The sequence below is a fragment of the Xenopus tropicalis genome, chromosome 9, assembly GCF_000004195.4.
Source record: "Xenopus tropicalis strain Nigerian chromosome 9, UCB_Xtro_10.0, whole genome shotgun sequence".
Lineage (NCBI taxonomy): Eukaryota > Metazoa > Chordata > Amphibia > Anura > Pipidae > Xenopus > Xenopus tropicalis.
In genome coordinates, this window is record NC_030685.2 from 4,684,944 (window position 1) to 4,698,721 (window position 13,778).

General features: G+C 46.8%; 2 protein-coding genes across 4 annotated transcripts; both read right to left on the reverse strand.

Annotated features, from left to right (window-relative positions):
- Positions 1–1,670: 1,670 nt before the first annotated feature.
- LOC116407560 (zinc finger protein OZF-like) lies at positions 1,671–4,407 on the reverse strand. Its single transcript, XM_031893035.1, has 3 exons — positions 4,401–4,407; positions 3,926–4,055; positions 1,671–3,602 (listed from the first exon to the last, which is right to left on the reverse strand). The coding sequence occupies exons 2-3, from the start codon at positions 3,963–3,965 to the stop codon at positions 2,095–2,097; spliced, it is 1,548 nt and encodes a 515-aa protein (XP_031748895.1). The 5' UTR covers positions 3,966–4,055; positions 4,401–4,407; the 3' UTR covers positions 1,671–2,094.
- Positions 4,408–7,320: 2,913 nt separating this feature from the next.
- Positions 7,321–13,317, reverse strand: znf432 (zinc finger protein 432). 3 transcript variants are annotated; one of them, XM_031893006.1, is made up of 6 exons: positions 12,281–12,673; positions 11,092–11,214; positions 10,844–10,981; positions 10,617–10,746; positions 10,112–10,303; positions 7,321–9,976 (listed from the first exon to the last, which is right to left on the reverse strand). In XM_031893006.1, the coding sequence occupies exons 2-6, from the start codon at positions 11,206–11,208 to the stop codon at positions 8,547–8,549; spliced, it is 2,007 nt and encodes a 668-aa protein (XP_031748866.1). In that variant the 5' UTR covers positions 11,209–11,214; positions 12,281–12,673; the 3' UTR covers positions 7,321–8,546. The 3 variants fall into 3 exon arrangements, 2 of the variants coding, with proteins under 2 accessions (XP_031748866.1, XP_031748867.1); XM_031893007.1 differs by lacking the exons at positions 10,844–10,981; positions 11,092–11,214; positions 12,281–12,673 and having other exon boundaries at positions 7,321–9,955; positions 10,007–10,617; XR_004220410.1 differs by lacking the exons at positions 7,321–9,976; positions 10,112–10,303; positions 10,617–10,746; positions 11,092–11,214 and having other exon boundaries at positions 10,941–10,981; positions 12,281–13,317.
- Positions 13,318–13,778: the final 461 nt, after the last annotated feature.

Genomic DNA, 13,778 nt, shown 5'->3' on the forward strand with positions numbered 1-13,778 from the left:
TTAGTTACCGGGTATTTGTGTTTCAACATAAGAAAAAGTGGGTGGAGTGACCAACAGCCAATCACATTTCACCTATTTACTTTCAATGATGAAATGTAAAATGCTGTCAGTGCCACAATATTACTCCTGAGTCCCCAAACTTTGCACAGTTGGTCACTGGGGGACTGCAGTTCAAAAATAGGAAAAGTGGGTTGGGTCACTAACAGCCAATTAGATTTCATCCATTGAATTTCATTGGTTTAAATATAAAATGCTGCCATTCTCACACTATTTATGCCGGGGTGCCCACTGTTTGTCACTGGGTGACTTCGACTCAAGGTTAGAAAAAGTGGGCAAGCCCACCAACCAAAATTCACCTATTGACTTTTATTGGTTTAAATTTAAATTGCTGCCATTCTTGAACTATTAATCCCAGGGTCACTGTAGTTCCAAGTTATACAAAGTGGGCGGGGTCACCTACCGCCAATCACATGTCACTCATTGACTTTCAGTGGGGAAATTTAAATTGCTGCTGTTCGGACACTATTAAAGCCAGGGTTCCCAAAGTTTGCACAGTGGTTTTTACTATATAACTGTGGTCCAAGATTGGAACTAACAATAGCCAATCAGATTTCATTCAGTGACTTTTCAAACCAACATGAAGTTTGTTTTCTTTCTCTCTCAGCTTTGTCTCTCTCTCCTACTGAGACTCCTGTCAATTTTTTATAGTGCCACAGTAACTTATATAGGAATCCAATCAGTGGGATGTCTTCTGTGAAATGACAGGTGTCTATTGGCCATACATTTATGATTTGTGTTTGAATTATTGGCGGGGGGTTGGTTTCATAGTGATTGGCTATACTCTGCATTTAGATGATGCAAACAGGTTGATTGGTAAAAATTGTTTATATTTCATTTGATTAGATTATATTTGCAGAGTGTAGTTCACCCAATCAAGTTTAGAAAGTTTTTTTTTTATTTTATTGTCAGGGTGTAACGTTCAATAAAGTTGCTCAAGTTTTGAAGAAGCATATCAGCCCATACATTTGTCATTAATATTGGCCATAATATTAGCCATAAAACAAATTTCTAGGATGAATAGTCGCTAACTTTAACGCCATAAAAGTAGACTATTTAATAGCAAGAATAGTCGCAGCTCGTTAAAATTAACGCCAACGTATATTGGAACTTTTGCGTAATTAACGCGAATGATTGCAGTGATTCACACGCAAATTGCTACTTAGTAAACGTTGACGCGGCGAATATTCTGGCGACAGAATATTCACCTCGATAACCTGGGGAAACTCTTAGACAATTTTAACGCACTTTAGTAAACGGACCCCTTTATTTGGCAAGTGATTGGCTGTGTGGTGTAAAATAAAGGTGGGCAGCTAAGCTAATGCCCCAGCAGTGCCTGAGTGGTTGATTGAAAGGTGATGTTATGGAGTAAACCTGAGGGACAGGGGAAGTTGTTGGAGGAAATATAATGAATTCTGTTTCCGTTTCAGATGGTGCTGTGACACCCCGGAGGGGAGAGCAGTCTGTAACTTGGGAAAGGACAGGAGGAGAGAGGTGCGGAGGAGACAGGTAGAGTTGGCTCTCATTGGCATACAGGTGGTACTGAAATCCAAATGAATGAATACGTTTCCCTAGAGAGGTTGTATAGAGTGAAACCAGGGGCCTAAAGCAGAGCCTCGGGAGCTAGAATTAGAAAAGGCAACTTTTAAGAAACAGGAAGATAAGATTTAAACCAAAGAGCAGTTTGAGTACAGAATGTGTGGGAGGACTGGGCGGTCAACTGTGTCACAGTACGGAGTTAAATGTGGCACATACTGGCTGCAGTTTAGAGGACACGGAGGAGAGTAAAGAAGAGAAGTTGTTTCGCTATTGATAGAGATTGTAGCAGGAACCTGAAGTGGTATCAGCAGTGTAAAACTATACAAAATGCAGTTGGGTGGGGAACTCTCTTCACGCAGTGGCTAATGTTTTCTGTAGCTGACATTTTTTTTTATACAAAATATTCCGTGTAGTTTTACCTCTGAAGATTAAATATTTATTGAAGATTAAGAATACATTAACCAAAAGGAATCTGATAACATCATAATCGTATGTTACTCACTGTGTATCAGTACAGTTACTGTCAGGCAATGGTTCCTCCCCTGTGTGTAACTGGGAATGTGCAGTGAGCTGATAACGATACATAAAACATTTCCCACATTCATCGCAAGCAAATGGTTTCTCCCCTATGTGAATTCTTGTATGGAATTTAAGGCCCGCGCGATCACGGAAACATTTCCCACATTCACTACAACTGAATGGTTTCTCCCCTGTGTGAATTCTTGTATGGAATGTAAGACTTATGCGATCACGGAAACATTTCCCGCATTCAGTACAACTGAATGGTTTCTCTCCTGTGTGAATTTTTTTATGGTATCTAAGGGCTGCGCCATCAGAGAAACATTTCCCACATTCAGTGCAAGTGAACGGTTTCTCCCCTGTGTGAATTCTTTTGTGTACAGTAAGGTATGAGGAATACTTAAAACATTTCCCACACTCAGAACAAGAGTACGGTCTCTCTACTGAGTGAACCCTAAGATGTACATTAAGCAGTGAGGTAGACATGAAATGTTTCCCACATTCAGAACAAGAATATGGTCCCTTTCCCACGTGACTACTTTGATGCACAATAAGCTCTGAGTGAGACGTGAACTGTTTTTTACATTGGGAGCAAATACATAATTTTTCTAGTCTGTGAATTCTGCAGTGTCTGTAAAAGTCTGAACTGTGTGAAAAACGTTTCCCACAGTCAGTACAGGAATAGGGTTTCTCTCCTGTGTGGGTTCTGTGATGCTCAATAAGATGTACATGCCGGGTAAACCTTTTCCCACATTCAGAACAAGAGAACGGTTTCTCCCCTGTGTGACTTCTCTCATGTAGAATAAGTTTTGACTGATGCTTAAAAGGTTTCTCACACACAGAACAGACAAATGGTTTTACCCCTGTGTGAGTTTTCTGGTGCTTGAGAAAACCGACCTTAGTTTTACAACGTTTATTGCACTCTGAACAGTTATATGTCTCTGTGTTGGGAGTAGGTGTGTCTGTTACCTGTATCTGTTCTGTATGTGGATTAATGCTGCAATCTGATTGGTTTTCCCCTTCACATGAAGATTCTTCCTCTTTAATAACAACCGTGCACCCCATGATAGGAGTAGGTGTGTCTGTTCCCTGTATCTGTTCTGTAAGGGGATTAATGCTGCAGTTTGATTGGTCTCCCCCTTCCCATGAAGCCGCTTCTTCTTTAATTCCATTTGACATATCACTGTCTAATAAGATGGTATTTAGACTGGATCCTAAGCTCGGAGTAAATGTATTAGTTTGCTGCATTGATTCGTGAACAGTAATAATTCTAAAATCAGAAAGGTTTCCTTCTTCCCATGAAGCCGCCTCCTCTTTAATCCCATTGGCCGGTGGGGGCTGTTCCGCTGGAGACATTTCAGGGTTTGTGAGATTTCCGTTGGCACAAAAATCTGCTCCTTCAGCCCCAATCTTGCTTGGCTCATTATTATAACATAATGTTCCTCCCAGATCAGCTGGAATCTCTCTCTTATCTTCATATTCACCGTCTGGCAGAGATACAAGCATGAGAAATCATTATCACATTTTATACATATATGTAGGGATTCATTGTGTCAGGGAATGCAGGAATAGAAGGAGCAGCAGCGCAGGAACTGTCACCCCGACAGGCTCTGATACGGGATGAAAAGTCACATATAAATCCTTAATGTGGCGCTGAGTCCAATCTCACTGTGACTCAAACCATAATTAAGAGCAGGAATGATACTGGCACAGGAGTCAGACTGACCAACCAAATGTATTTGATTGCTCTCCAATGCCAACGACACTTAGGAGATCAACTGGATCTGTCTGGTCCATTTCTGCCACTTACCCGGTGGGCAGACTTGCTGGGGCTCCTCCTCCTCCTTCATAATTTTTCTGAGAAGGGCCTGGTTTCCTTTTATATACTCCCACTCCTCCAAGGAAAAATAGATGGAAACATCCTCACACCTTATGGCAACCTGGCACACACAATGTTACAGTCATCCCCCAGCCAGAGAAAGGGATTATCATACACTGTTACTAAACAATAAGGGGGGATTGGGGGGCCGCACCCACCTCTCCAGTCAGCAGCTGGATGATGTTGGAGATGAGTTCCAGGATCTTCTTGTCATTTTCCTTCTGTATGACGGAGCCAGGGGCATGCAGGGCCCCCAAACCCACAGTTGGGCTCTTCTTCTTAGGGATGACGTAGCCCTATGTATTGAGAGGGAGAGAGAATGATGAGTGTGTAACGCAGCAGAGAGACCCCCTTTGTACAGACAGACAGTCTCTTCTCACTGTGCCACTCACAGTGCCCCCCTCACCTCTCCAGTCAGCAGATAGATAATCTCCAGTGTGAGATTCAGGATTCTCTCCTTCCGCTCCTCATTTTTATCCTTCTTCCCCATCACTGGGTCACTCGCTTCCTCCCACATTCCCATTGGCTCCTTGTGGGAGGGAGGGGCCTGGAAGTGGAATTAAGCACTTACACATTTCTATAGGGGATTATTCCCAGCAACATCCAAAAGAATTACGGGGGCCCTGATCCATAGAATCCCATGAAATCTTCCTGCAGGGGCATGTCCCCTTATTTCAATGCTCAAGTGAGAATGTAAAAGTGAGGATGGTCCTTCACCGACCCCCAGTCCCACAGCTCCCACCGACCCCCAGTCCCACCGACCCCCAGTCCCACAGCTCCCACCGACCCCCAGTCCCACCGACCCCCAGTCCCACAGCTCCCACCGACCCCCAGTCCCACAGCTCCCACCGACCCCCAGTCCCACAGCTCCCACCGACCCCCAGTCCCACCGACCCCCAGTCCCACAGCTCCCACCGACCCCCAGTCCCACAGCTCCCACCGACCCCCAGTCCCACCGACCCCCAGTCCCACAGCTCCCACCGACCCCCAGTCCCACAGCTCCCACCGACCCCCAGTCCCACAGCTCCCAGCAGGAGTAACCCCAGTGCCACACACACAGCCCATAGTACAGGAGAGTGAGGGGGGTAAATGGCGGTCGGTCGGTGCCACACAAGGTAGGAATAAGGGAGGCAGCAGGGGATTTAGCAGCACATATGGGCTCAGTATATTGTGGGGGGTCAGTACCTACCTGTGCGGAAGTTCCCAGAGTTCCCTGCTCCGGCTACAAACCAATGGTCCCGGGGGCTTGGGAGGTGGGAGTGAGAGCTGCTCAGTAAGGGATGGGAGACAATTCCCTACATATCTATGTACCGCACAGATATCTCCCAGCTCCCCTCACCCACACTGTATCAATCTACTGTATATCCCAGGGTTAATCAGATACCCGCCAGTCCCAGCGGCCCCATACTAACTAAACCCGACTAATCCCTTTAATGTGCGGGTAGATAAAGTTATCCTCAGTCCCAAACTCACCGTCCCGCCCCTGTGACTATTTATCCAATCATGTCGTTCGTTCTTCATACGGAGAGTGTGAGGCGGCAGTGACCCTATCAGATTGGGATGGGAGGGCACATTCCGTGCAGTCTTTTGTCTCTGTCCCGCCCACTTTTCTCTTAGCCAATGAGTGAGTGTGTCCCGCCCCCTCATACACAGCTATTGGCAGACCGGCACAGTTAGACACAGGAAACAGAGCTGGGAAGCAGGGGCGGGTCAGTAAGGGACAGAGAATGCACATCCCTGGGCGATAGATATTGGTGGATTTGTTATTCCCTGGGACTGAGAACTGGTATAAAGGGAACATATTCCAACTGGGCCAGAGATGTGGGCGGAGCTGAGTGAAACAGAACGAAAGAAATAGTGAGGGGAAAGGGCCACTCCCAGGGCAGGCATGTTCTCCCTGATTTGCCCCTCACCCTGTCACCCACAGTAACAGCCCCCACCTTACAGCCAACCCTGCCATTAGAAAGCATGGGGGAAAGCAATAAACCCCCAGAAGCAGCAGAGTGTGGGCAGGGGCAAGAGTAACCCCCATGCAGCTGACAAGAGGGCAGCACTGAGGGGCCTTTACTGAAGAGCAGGCAGGTTATGTGCCCCTTGTTGGGGAGCTGAAATGGGTCGGCTCCAGGGACTAATCAGGAATTAATATTTCACCCCAGGGAGGCTGAATTGTCTTTTTTAACCAACAAATAGTTTACTTCATATTAATTGGCCTATTAAAGAATCGTATCAAACAGTTATATCAATAAATATTGCCCTTTTAGCCGCCATTTTGTGATGTGTGATTAGCTGACAGGAAGTGATGCAGCTCTAACTAACAGGAAGTAGTGTGGGAGGCAAAGGCGGAAGTCTGGCTAATTTGACCTAATCTATCTAGGGGCCTATAGGGTTAACAATCCCTATAGCTTTAACCCCTACACTTCCTTATTCCCACTGTTACTGGGCAGAAGCCCATGTATCTCTTTTACTATCAGCATATTGTACTTTATTGGCCATAAGCCTTATGAGCACTTCCTGCCACACAGTAATATAGTGTTTAGCAGGGGGTGGAACTTCCTCTGAGTGCGGGACCAACAGGAATATTAAGAGCAGGTTTGTTGTTTCATTAGTGACAGCCTAATATGTCAGTGTTAGTAATTATGTTGTTTGAAAATTCCCACAAACTGGTCTTTGACTTCCACTGATTCTTCCCCTTATTCTTAGCACCCCCTGTTTTCTAAACATTACTCCTCCTACAGGAACAACACCTAAACTCCCCAAACTTCTTCGCCCTATAGTGGCGCAGGCTGCTTGTTCTTTTCTAAGCAATCCCCCCCCCCCCGTCATTTTGTGGCACCGCTCCGAACACCTCTTTTTCCCATTGACTTTGACGGAAGATTTTGAAACTGCTGCCAATCTTACAGCTTTGAAGCTACACAACATGATATATATATATATATATATATATATATATATATATATATTCCTCAGGAGGAGGAGCACAGTTAGTGCTCGAAACGTTGGGTGCTCGTGCCGGAGGTATAGATACTCAGGGTAGGATTGACAGCACACTGAAACGTTGGACTGAATAAAGCCTCACATTTATTCATCTACACCTTTGTGATTTTTCATATGAAAACCCTGCGTGTGCTGTCAATCCTACCCTGAGTATAATATATATACACATACATACATACATACACACACACAAGATATAACTATTGTCCAAGGTTAAAAAAGCTGGATGGAGCCAAAAACAGTCAATCAGATTTCATTCAGTGACTTCATATTTTTCAAACCAACATTAAGTTTGTTCTCAAACTTCCCTTTCTAGTTTGAATTTGATTTTAGAGGAGATTGGGAGCCAGTGAGTGGATATGCACGGGGGAGCTGCTGATTTAGAATGGTGAGATTGATGAATGAGTCTGGCAGCAGCATTTTAACCAGTTTGTGGACTAGTTGTGAAAGGTAATAAGAAAGGGAAATAAGAGACTGGATGAGTGGTTTAGTTGTGTCTAAACAGAGGTAAGGGCCTATTGGGGCAGTGTTGCACAGTTGAGTATGACTTAAGTTGGCAAGTGATTGGCTGTGTGGTGTAACAGACAGGTGGGAGTCCAAGATAATTCCTAGGCAGTGTGCACGAGTGGTTGCTTGAAAGATGGTGCTGTGACACCCAGGAGGAAAGACCAGATAGACAGTCTGTAACTTGGGAAAGGACGGGAGGAGAGAGGTGCGGAGGAGACAGGTAGAGTTTGCTCTCATTGGCATACAGGTGGTACTGAAATCCAAATGAATGAATACGTTTCACTAGAGAGGTTGTATAGAGTGAGACCAGGGGCCTAAGGCAAAGCCCTGGGGAACAGAGATAGGCAAAGAGGTAGAGGTAGAGTTAGAGAAAGCAACTTTAAGAAATGGTCAGAAAGATAAGATTTAAACTAATATAGAGCAGTGTCATGAATAACAACTGAGTACAGAATGTGTGGGAGGACTGGGTGGTCAACTGTGTCAAAGGCTGCAGAGCATTAGTATGAAATAATCACCTTTAGACTTAGCCAGGAAAAAATCATTGGTTACTTTGGTGGGAGCAGTTCCTGTTGATTGTGTTGGTGGGGGGGGAATCCAGATTGCAGGGTGTCGGGAAAGAGCTGTGAGTGAGATGGTGGACCAGGCAGTTGTAGACAAGATTTTCTAACAGTTTGAATGCAAACGGGGGAAGGGAAACCAGACAATAGCTGGTGAGGGAGCTGGGATTAAGGGAAGGTGTTTTCAAGATGGGAAAAATTAGTGGTTGTTTGTGTGACGAGGGAAAATTCAGACTGCATCAGATCTTATTGTGTTGGATAAACACATGGGTTGCAGTTTTCCGACAGTCACCCAGAATAATGTTTTCTGTAGCCGACACTTATTTTTTGAGTTGTGCAACTCCCTCTGACGTGCAGGATGCAATCTGTCCATCCAACCCCTTATACAGAATATTCCGTGTAGTTTTACCTTTGCAGATTAAATATTTATTGAAGATTAAGAATACATTAACCAAAAGGAATCATAATTTGATAGTGTCATAATCGTATGTTACTCACTGTGTATCAGTACAGTTAATGTCAGGCAATGGTTTCTTCCCTGCGTGTAACAGATAATGTGCACCGAGCTGATAACGATACAAAAAACATTCCCCACATTCATTGCAAACAAATGGTTTCTCCCCTGTGTGAATTCGTTGGTGTGCAACAAGGTATGAGGGATGTTTAAAACCTTTCCCACACTCAGTACAAGAGTAAGGACTCTCTCCTGAGTGAACCCTGAGATGTGCAGTAAGCTGTGAAGAAGAACTGAAATTTTTCAGACATTGAGAGCAAGAAAATGGTCTTTCTCTATGAGATTTCAGGTGTCTGTTAAGATCCGAGCGATGAGTGAAACATTTCCCACACTGAGAACAAGAAAATGGTTTTTCTTCATTATGAGATTTCAGGTGTCTGTTAAGATCTGAGCGATGAGTGAAACATTTTTCACATTGAGAACAAGTGAATGGTTTTTCTCCTTTGTGAAAGGCCAGGTGTTTGTTAAGATCTGAGCGACGAGCATAACATTTCTCACACTGAGAACAAGTGAATGGTTTCTCCCCTGTGTGACTTCTTAGATGGGCTCGGAGAGTCATACGATCTTTAAAGCCCTTCCCACATTCAGAACATGAATAAGGCCTCTCTCCGGTATGGCTTCTCTGATGTATTGTAAGTTTTGAGGGACAGTTAAAACGTTTCTCACATTCAGAACAAGAATATGGTCCCTTTCCCACGTGACTACTTTGATGCACAATAAGCTCTGAGTGAGACGAGAACTGTTTGTTACATTGGGAGCAAATACATAATTTCTCTAGTCTGTGAATTCTGCAGTGTCTGTTGAAGTCTGAACTGCGTGAAAAACTTTTCCCACAGTCAGAACAGGAATAGGGTTTCTCTCCTGTGTGGGTTCTGTGATGCTCAATAAGATGTAGACGTTGGCGAAACCTTTTTCCACATTCAGAACAGGAGAACAGTTTCTCTCCTGTGTGACTTCTCTTATGTACAATATAGTCTGTTTCCCACAAAAAACGTTTCTCACACACAGAACAGACAAATGGTTTTACCCCTGTGTGAGTTTTCTGGTGCTTGAGAAAATCGGCCTTAGTTTTACAATGTTTATGTAACTCAGAACACTTACACGTCTTTGTGTTGGGAGTAGGTGTGTCTGTTCCCTGTATCTGTTCTGTAAGTGGATTAATGCTGCAATCTGATTGGTTTTCCCCTTCCCATGAAGCCGCTTCCTCTTTAATCCCATTTGATACATGGTTTTCCCCTTCGCATGAAGATTCTTCCTCTTTAATAACAACCAATGTATCATCCTCTGCCGAGCTGTTATTCAGACTGCACCCCATGATAGCAGTAGGTGTGTCTGTTCCCTGTATCTGTTCTGTAAGTGGATTAATGCTGCAATCTGATTGGTTTTCCCCTTCCCATGAAGCCGCTTCCTCTTTAATCCCATTTGATACATGGTTTTCCCCTTCGCATGAAGATTCTTCCTCTTTAATAGCAACTGATGTATAATCCTCTGCCGAGCTGTTATTCAGGCTGCACCCCATGATAAGAGTAAGTGTATCTGTGAAACCACATGAAGCCGCCTCCTCTTTAATCTCATTGGCCGGTGGGGGCTGTTCCGCTGGAGAAATTTCAGCATTTGTCAGATTTTTGTCGGCACAAATATCTGCTCCTTCAGCCCCAATCTTGCTTGGCTCATTAATATAACAAAATGTTCCTCCCAGATCAGCTGGAATCTCTCTCTTATCTTCATATTCACCGTCTGGCAGAGATACAAGCATGAGAAATCATTATCACATTTTATACATATATGTAGGGATTCATTGTGTCAGGGAATGCAGGAATAGAAGGAGCAGCAGCGCAGGAACTGTCACCCCGACAGGCTCTGATACAGGATGAAAAGTCACATATAAATCCTTAATGTGGCGCTGAGTCCAATCTCACTGTGACTCAAACCATAATTAAGAGCAGGAATGATACTGGCACAGGAGTCAGACTGACCAACCGAAAGGATTGGATTGACAATGACACTCAGGAGATCAACTGGGTCTGTCTGATCCATTTCTACTACTCACCAAGTGGGCGGAGCTGTTGGGGCTCCTCCTCCTCCTTTATCCCTTCCCTGTAAAGGGCCTTGTTTTCCTTTATATACTCCCACTCCTCCAAGGAAAAATAGACGGAAACCTCCTCACACCTTATGGCAACCTGGCACACACAATGTTACAGTCATCCCCCAGCCAGAGAAAGGGATTATCATACACTGTTACTAAACAATAAGGGGGGATTGGGGGGCCGCACCCACCTCTCCAGTCAGCAGCTGGATGATGTTGGAGATGAGTTCCAGGATCTTCTTGTCATTTTCCTTCTGTATGACGGAGCCAGGGGCATGCAGGGCCCCCAAACCCACAGTTGGGCTCTTCTTCTTAGGGATGACGTAGCCCTATGTATTGAGAGGGAGAGAGAATGATGAGTGTGTAACGCAGCAGAGAGACCCCCTTTGTACAGACAGACAGTCTCTTCTCACTGTGCCACTCACAGTGCCCCCCTCACCTCTCCAGTCAGCAGATAGATAATCTCCAGTGTGAGATTCAGGATTCTCTCCTTCCGCTCCTCATTTTTATCCTTCTTCCCCATCACTGGGTCACTCGCTTCCTCCCACATTCCCATTGGCTCCTTGTGGGAGGGAGGGGCCTGGAAGTGGAATTAAGCACTTACACATTTCTATAGGGGATTATTCCCAGCAATATCCCCAAAAAGAATTACGGGGGCCCTGATGCATAGAATCCCATGCAATCTTCCTGCAGGGGCATGTCCCCTTATTTCAATGCTCAAGTGAGACTGTAAAGTGAGGATGGTCCTTCACCGACCCCCAGTCCCACAGCTCCCACCGACCCCCAGTCCCACAGCTCCCACCGACCCCCAGTCCCGCAGCTCCCAGTCCCACAGCTCCCACCGACCCCCCAGTCCCACAGCTCCCACCGACCCCCAGTCCCACAGCTCCCACCGACCCCCAGTCCCGCAGCTCCCAGTCCCACAGCTCCCACCGACCCCCAGTCCCACAGCTCCCAACAACCCCCAGTCCCACCGACCCCCAGTCCCACAGCTCCCGCCGACCCCCAGTCCCACAGCTCCCGCCGACCCCCAGTCCCACAGCTCCCGCCGACCCCCAGTCCCACAGCTCCCGCCGACCCCCAGTCCCACCGACCCCCAGTCCCACAGCTCCCGCCGACCCCCAGTCCCACCGACCCCCAGTCCCACAGCTCCCCCAATTCCACCGACCCCCCAGTCCCACAGCTCCCACCGACCCCCAGTCCCACAGCTCCCACTGACCCCCCCACAGCTCCCACCGACCCCCAGTCCCACAGCTCCCACCGACCCCCAGTCCCACAGCTCCCACCGACCCCCCAGTCCCACAGCTCCCACCGACCCCCAGTCCCACAGCTCCCACCGACCCCCAGTCCCACAGCTCCCCCCGACCCCCAGCTCCCACCGACCCCCAGTCCCACAGCTCCCACCGACCCCCAGTCCCACAGCTCCCACCGACCCCCAGTCCCACCGCCCCCCAGTCCCACAGCTCCCAGCAGGAGTAACCCCAGTGCCACACACACAGCCCATAGTACAGGAGAGTGAGGGGGGTAAATGGCGGTCGGTCGGTGCCACACAAGGTAGGAATAAGGGAGGCAGCAGGGGATTTAGCAGCACATATGGGCTCAGTATATTGTGGGGGGTCAGTACCTACCTGTGCGGAAGTTCCCAGAGTTCCCTGCTCCGGCTACAAACCAATGGTCCCGGGGGCTTGGGAGGTGGGAGTGAGAGCTGCTCAGTAAGGGATGGGAGACAATTCCCTACATATCTATGTACCGCACAGATATCTCCCAGCTCCCCTCACCCACACTGTATCAATCTACTGTATATCCCAGGGTTAATCAGATACCCGCCAGTCCCAGCGGCCCCATACTAACTAAACCCGACTAATCTCTTTAGTGTGCGGGTAGATAAAGTTATCCTCAGTCCCAAACTCACCGTCCCGCCCCTGTGACTATTTATCCAATCATGTCGTTTGTTCTTCATACGGAGAGTGTGAGGCGGCAGTGACCCTATCAGATTGGAATGGGAGGGCACATTCCGTGCGGTCTTTCGTCTCTGTCCCGCCCACTTTTCTCTTAGCCAATGAGTGAGTGTGTCCCGCCCCCTCATACACAGCTATTGGCAGACCGGCACAGTTAGACACAGGAAACAGAGCTGGGAAGCAGGGGCGGGTCAGTAAGGGACAGAGAATGCACATCCCTGGGCGATAGATATTGGTGGATTTGTTATTCCCTGGGACTGAGAACTGGTATAAAGGGAACATATTCCAACTGGGCCAGAGATGTGGGCGGAGCTGAGTGAAACAGAACGAAAGAAATAGTGAGGGGAAAGGGCCACTCCCAGGGCAGGCATGTTCTCCCTGATTTGCCCCTCACCCTGTCACCCACAGTAACAGCCCCCACCTTACAGCCAACCCTGCCATTAGAAAGCATGGGGGAAAGCAATAAACCCCCAGAAGCAGCAGAGTGTGGGCAGGGGCAAGAGTAACCCCCATGCAGCTGACAAGAGGGCAGCACTGAGGGGCCTTTACTGAAGAGCAGGCAGGTTATGTGCCCCTTGTTGGGGAGCTGAAATGGGTCGGATCCAGGGAGTAATCAGGAATTAATATCATTTACCCCCCCCCAGGGAGGCTGAATTGTCTGAAGGTGAATATCTCTTTTAGCCAACAAATAGTTCACTTTATTTTAATTGACCTATTAAAGGAACAGTAACACCAAAAAATGAAAGAGCTTTAAAGTAATAAAAATATAATGCACTGTTGCCCTGCACTGGTAAAACTGGTGTGTTTGTTACAGTAACACTACTATAATTTATATAATAAGCTGCTGTGTAGCCCCTGGGGCAGCCATTCCTGCACTGGTAAAACTGGTGTGTTTGCTACAGTAACACTACTATAATTTATACAATAAGCTGCTGTGTAGCCCCGGGGGCAGCCATTCAAGCTGGAAAAAAGGAGAAAAGGCACAGGTTACATAGCAGATAACAGACAAGTTCTGTAGAATACAATAGTGTTTTATCTGTTATCTGCTATGTGCCTGTGCCTTTTCTCCTTTGAATGGCTGCCCCCGGGGCTACATAGCAGCTTATTTATATAAATTATAGTAGACTTTCTGAAGTAAACACACAACTTTTACCAGTGCAGGGCAGCA

Coding starts and splice junctions, on each gene's coding strand:
- LOC116407560 (XM_031893035.1), bottom strand. CDS start 3,965: ATGAAGGAGGAGGAGGAGCCCCAGCAAGTCTGCCCACCGG. Junction 3,603..3,925: donor CCAGCAAGTCTGCCCACCGG/GTAAGTGGCAGA, acceptor TATCTCTGCCAG/ACGGTGAATATGAAGATAAG.
- znf432 (XM_031893006.1), bottom strand. CDS start 11,208: ATGGGAATGTGGGAGGAAGCGAGTGACCCAGTGATGGGGAAGAAGGAT. Junction 10,982..11,091: donor TCTATCTGCTGACTGGAGAG/GTGAGGGGGGCA, acceptor CTCAATACATAG/GGCTACGTCATCCCTAAGAA. Junction 9,977..10,111: donor AGAGGAGGCGGCTTCATGTG/GTTTCACAGATA, acceptor ATGGGATTAAAG/AGGAAGCGGCTTCATGGGAA.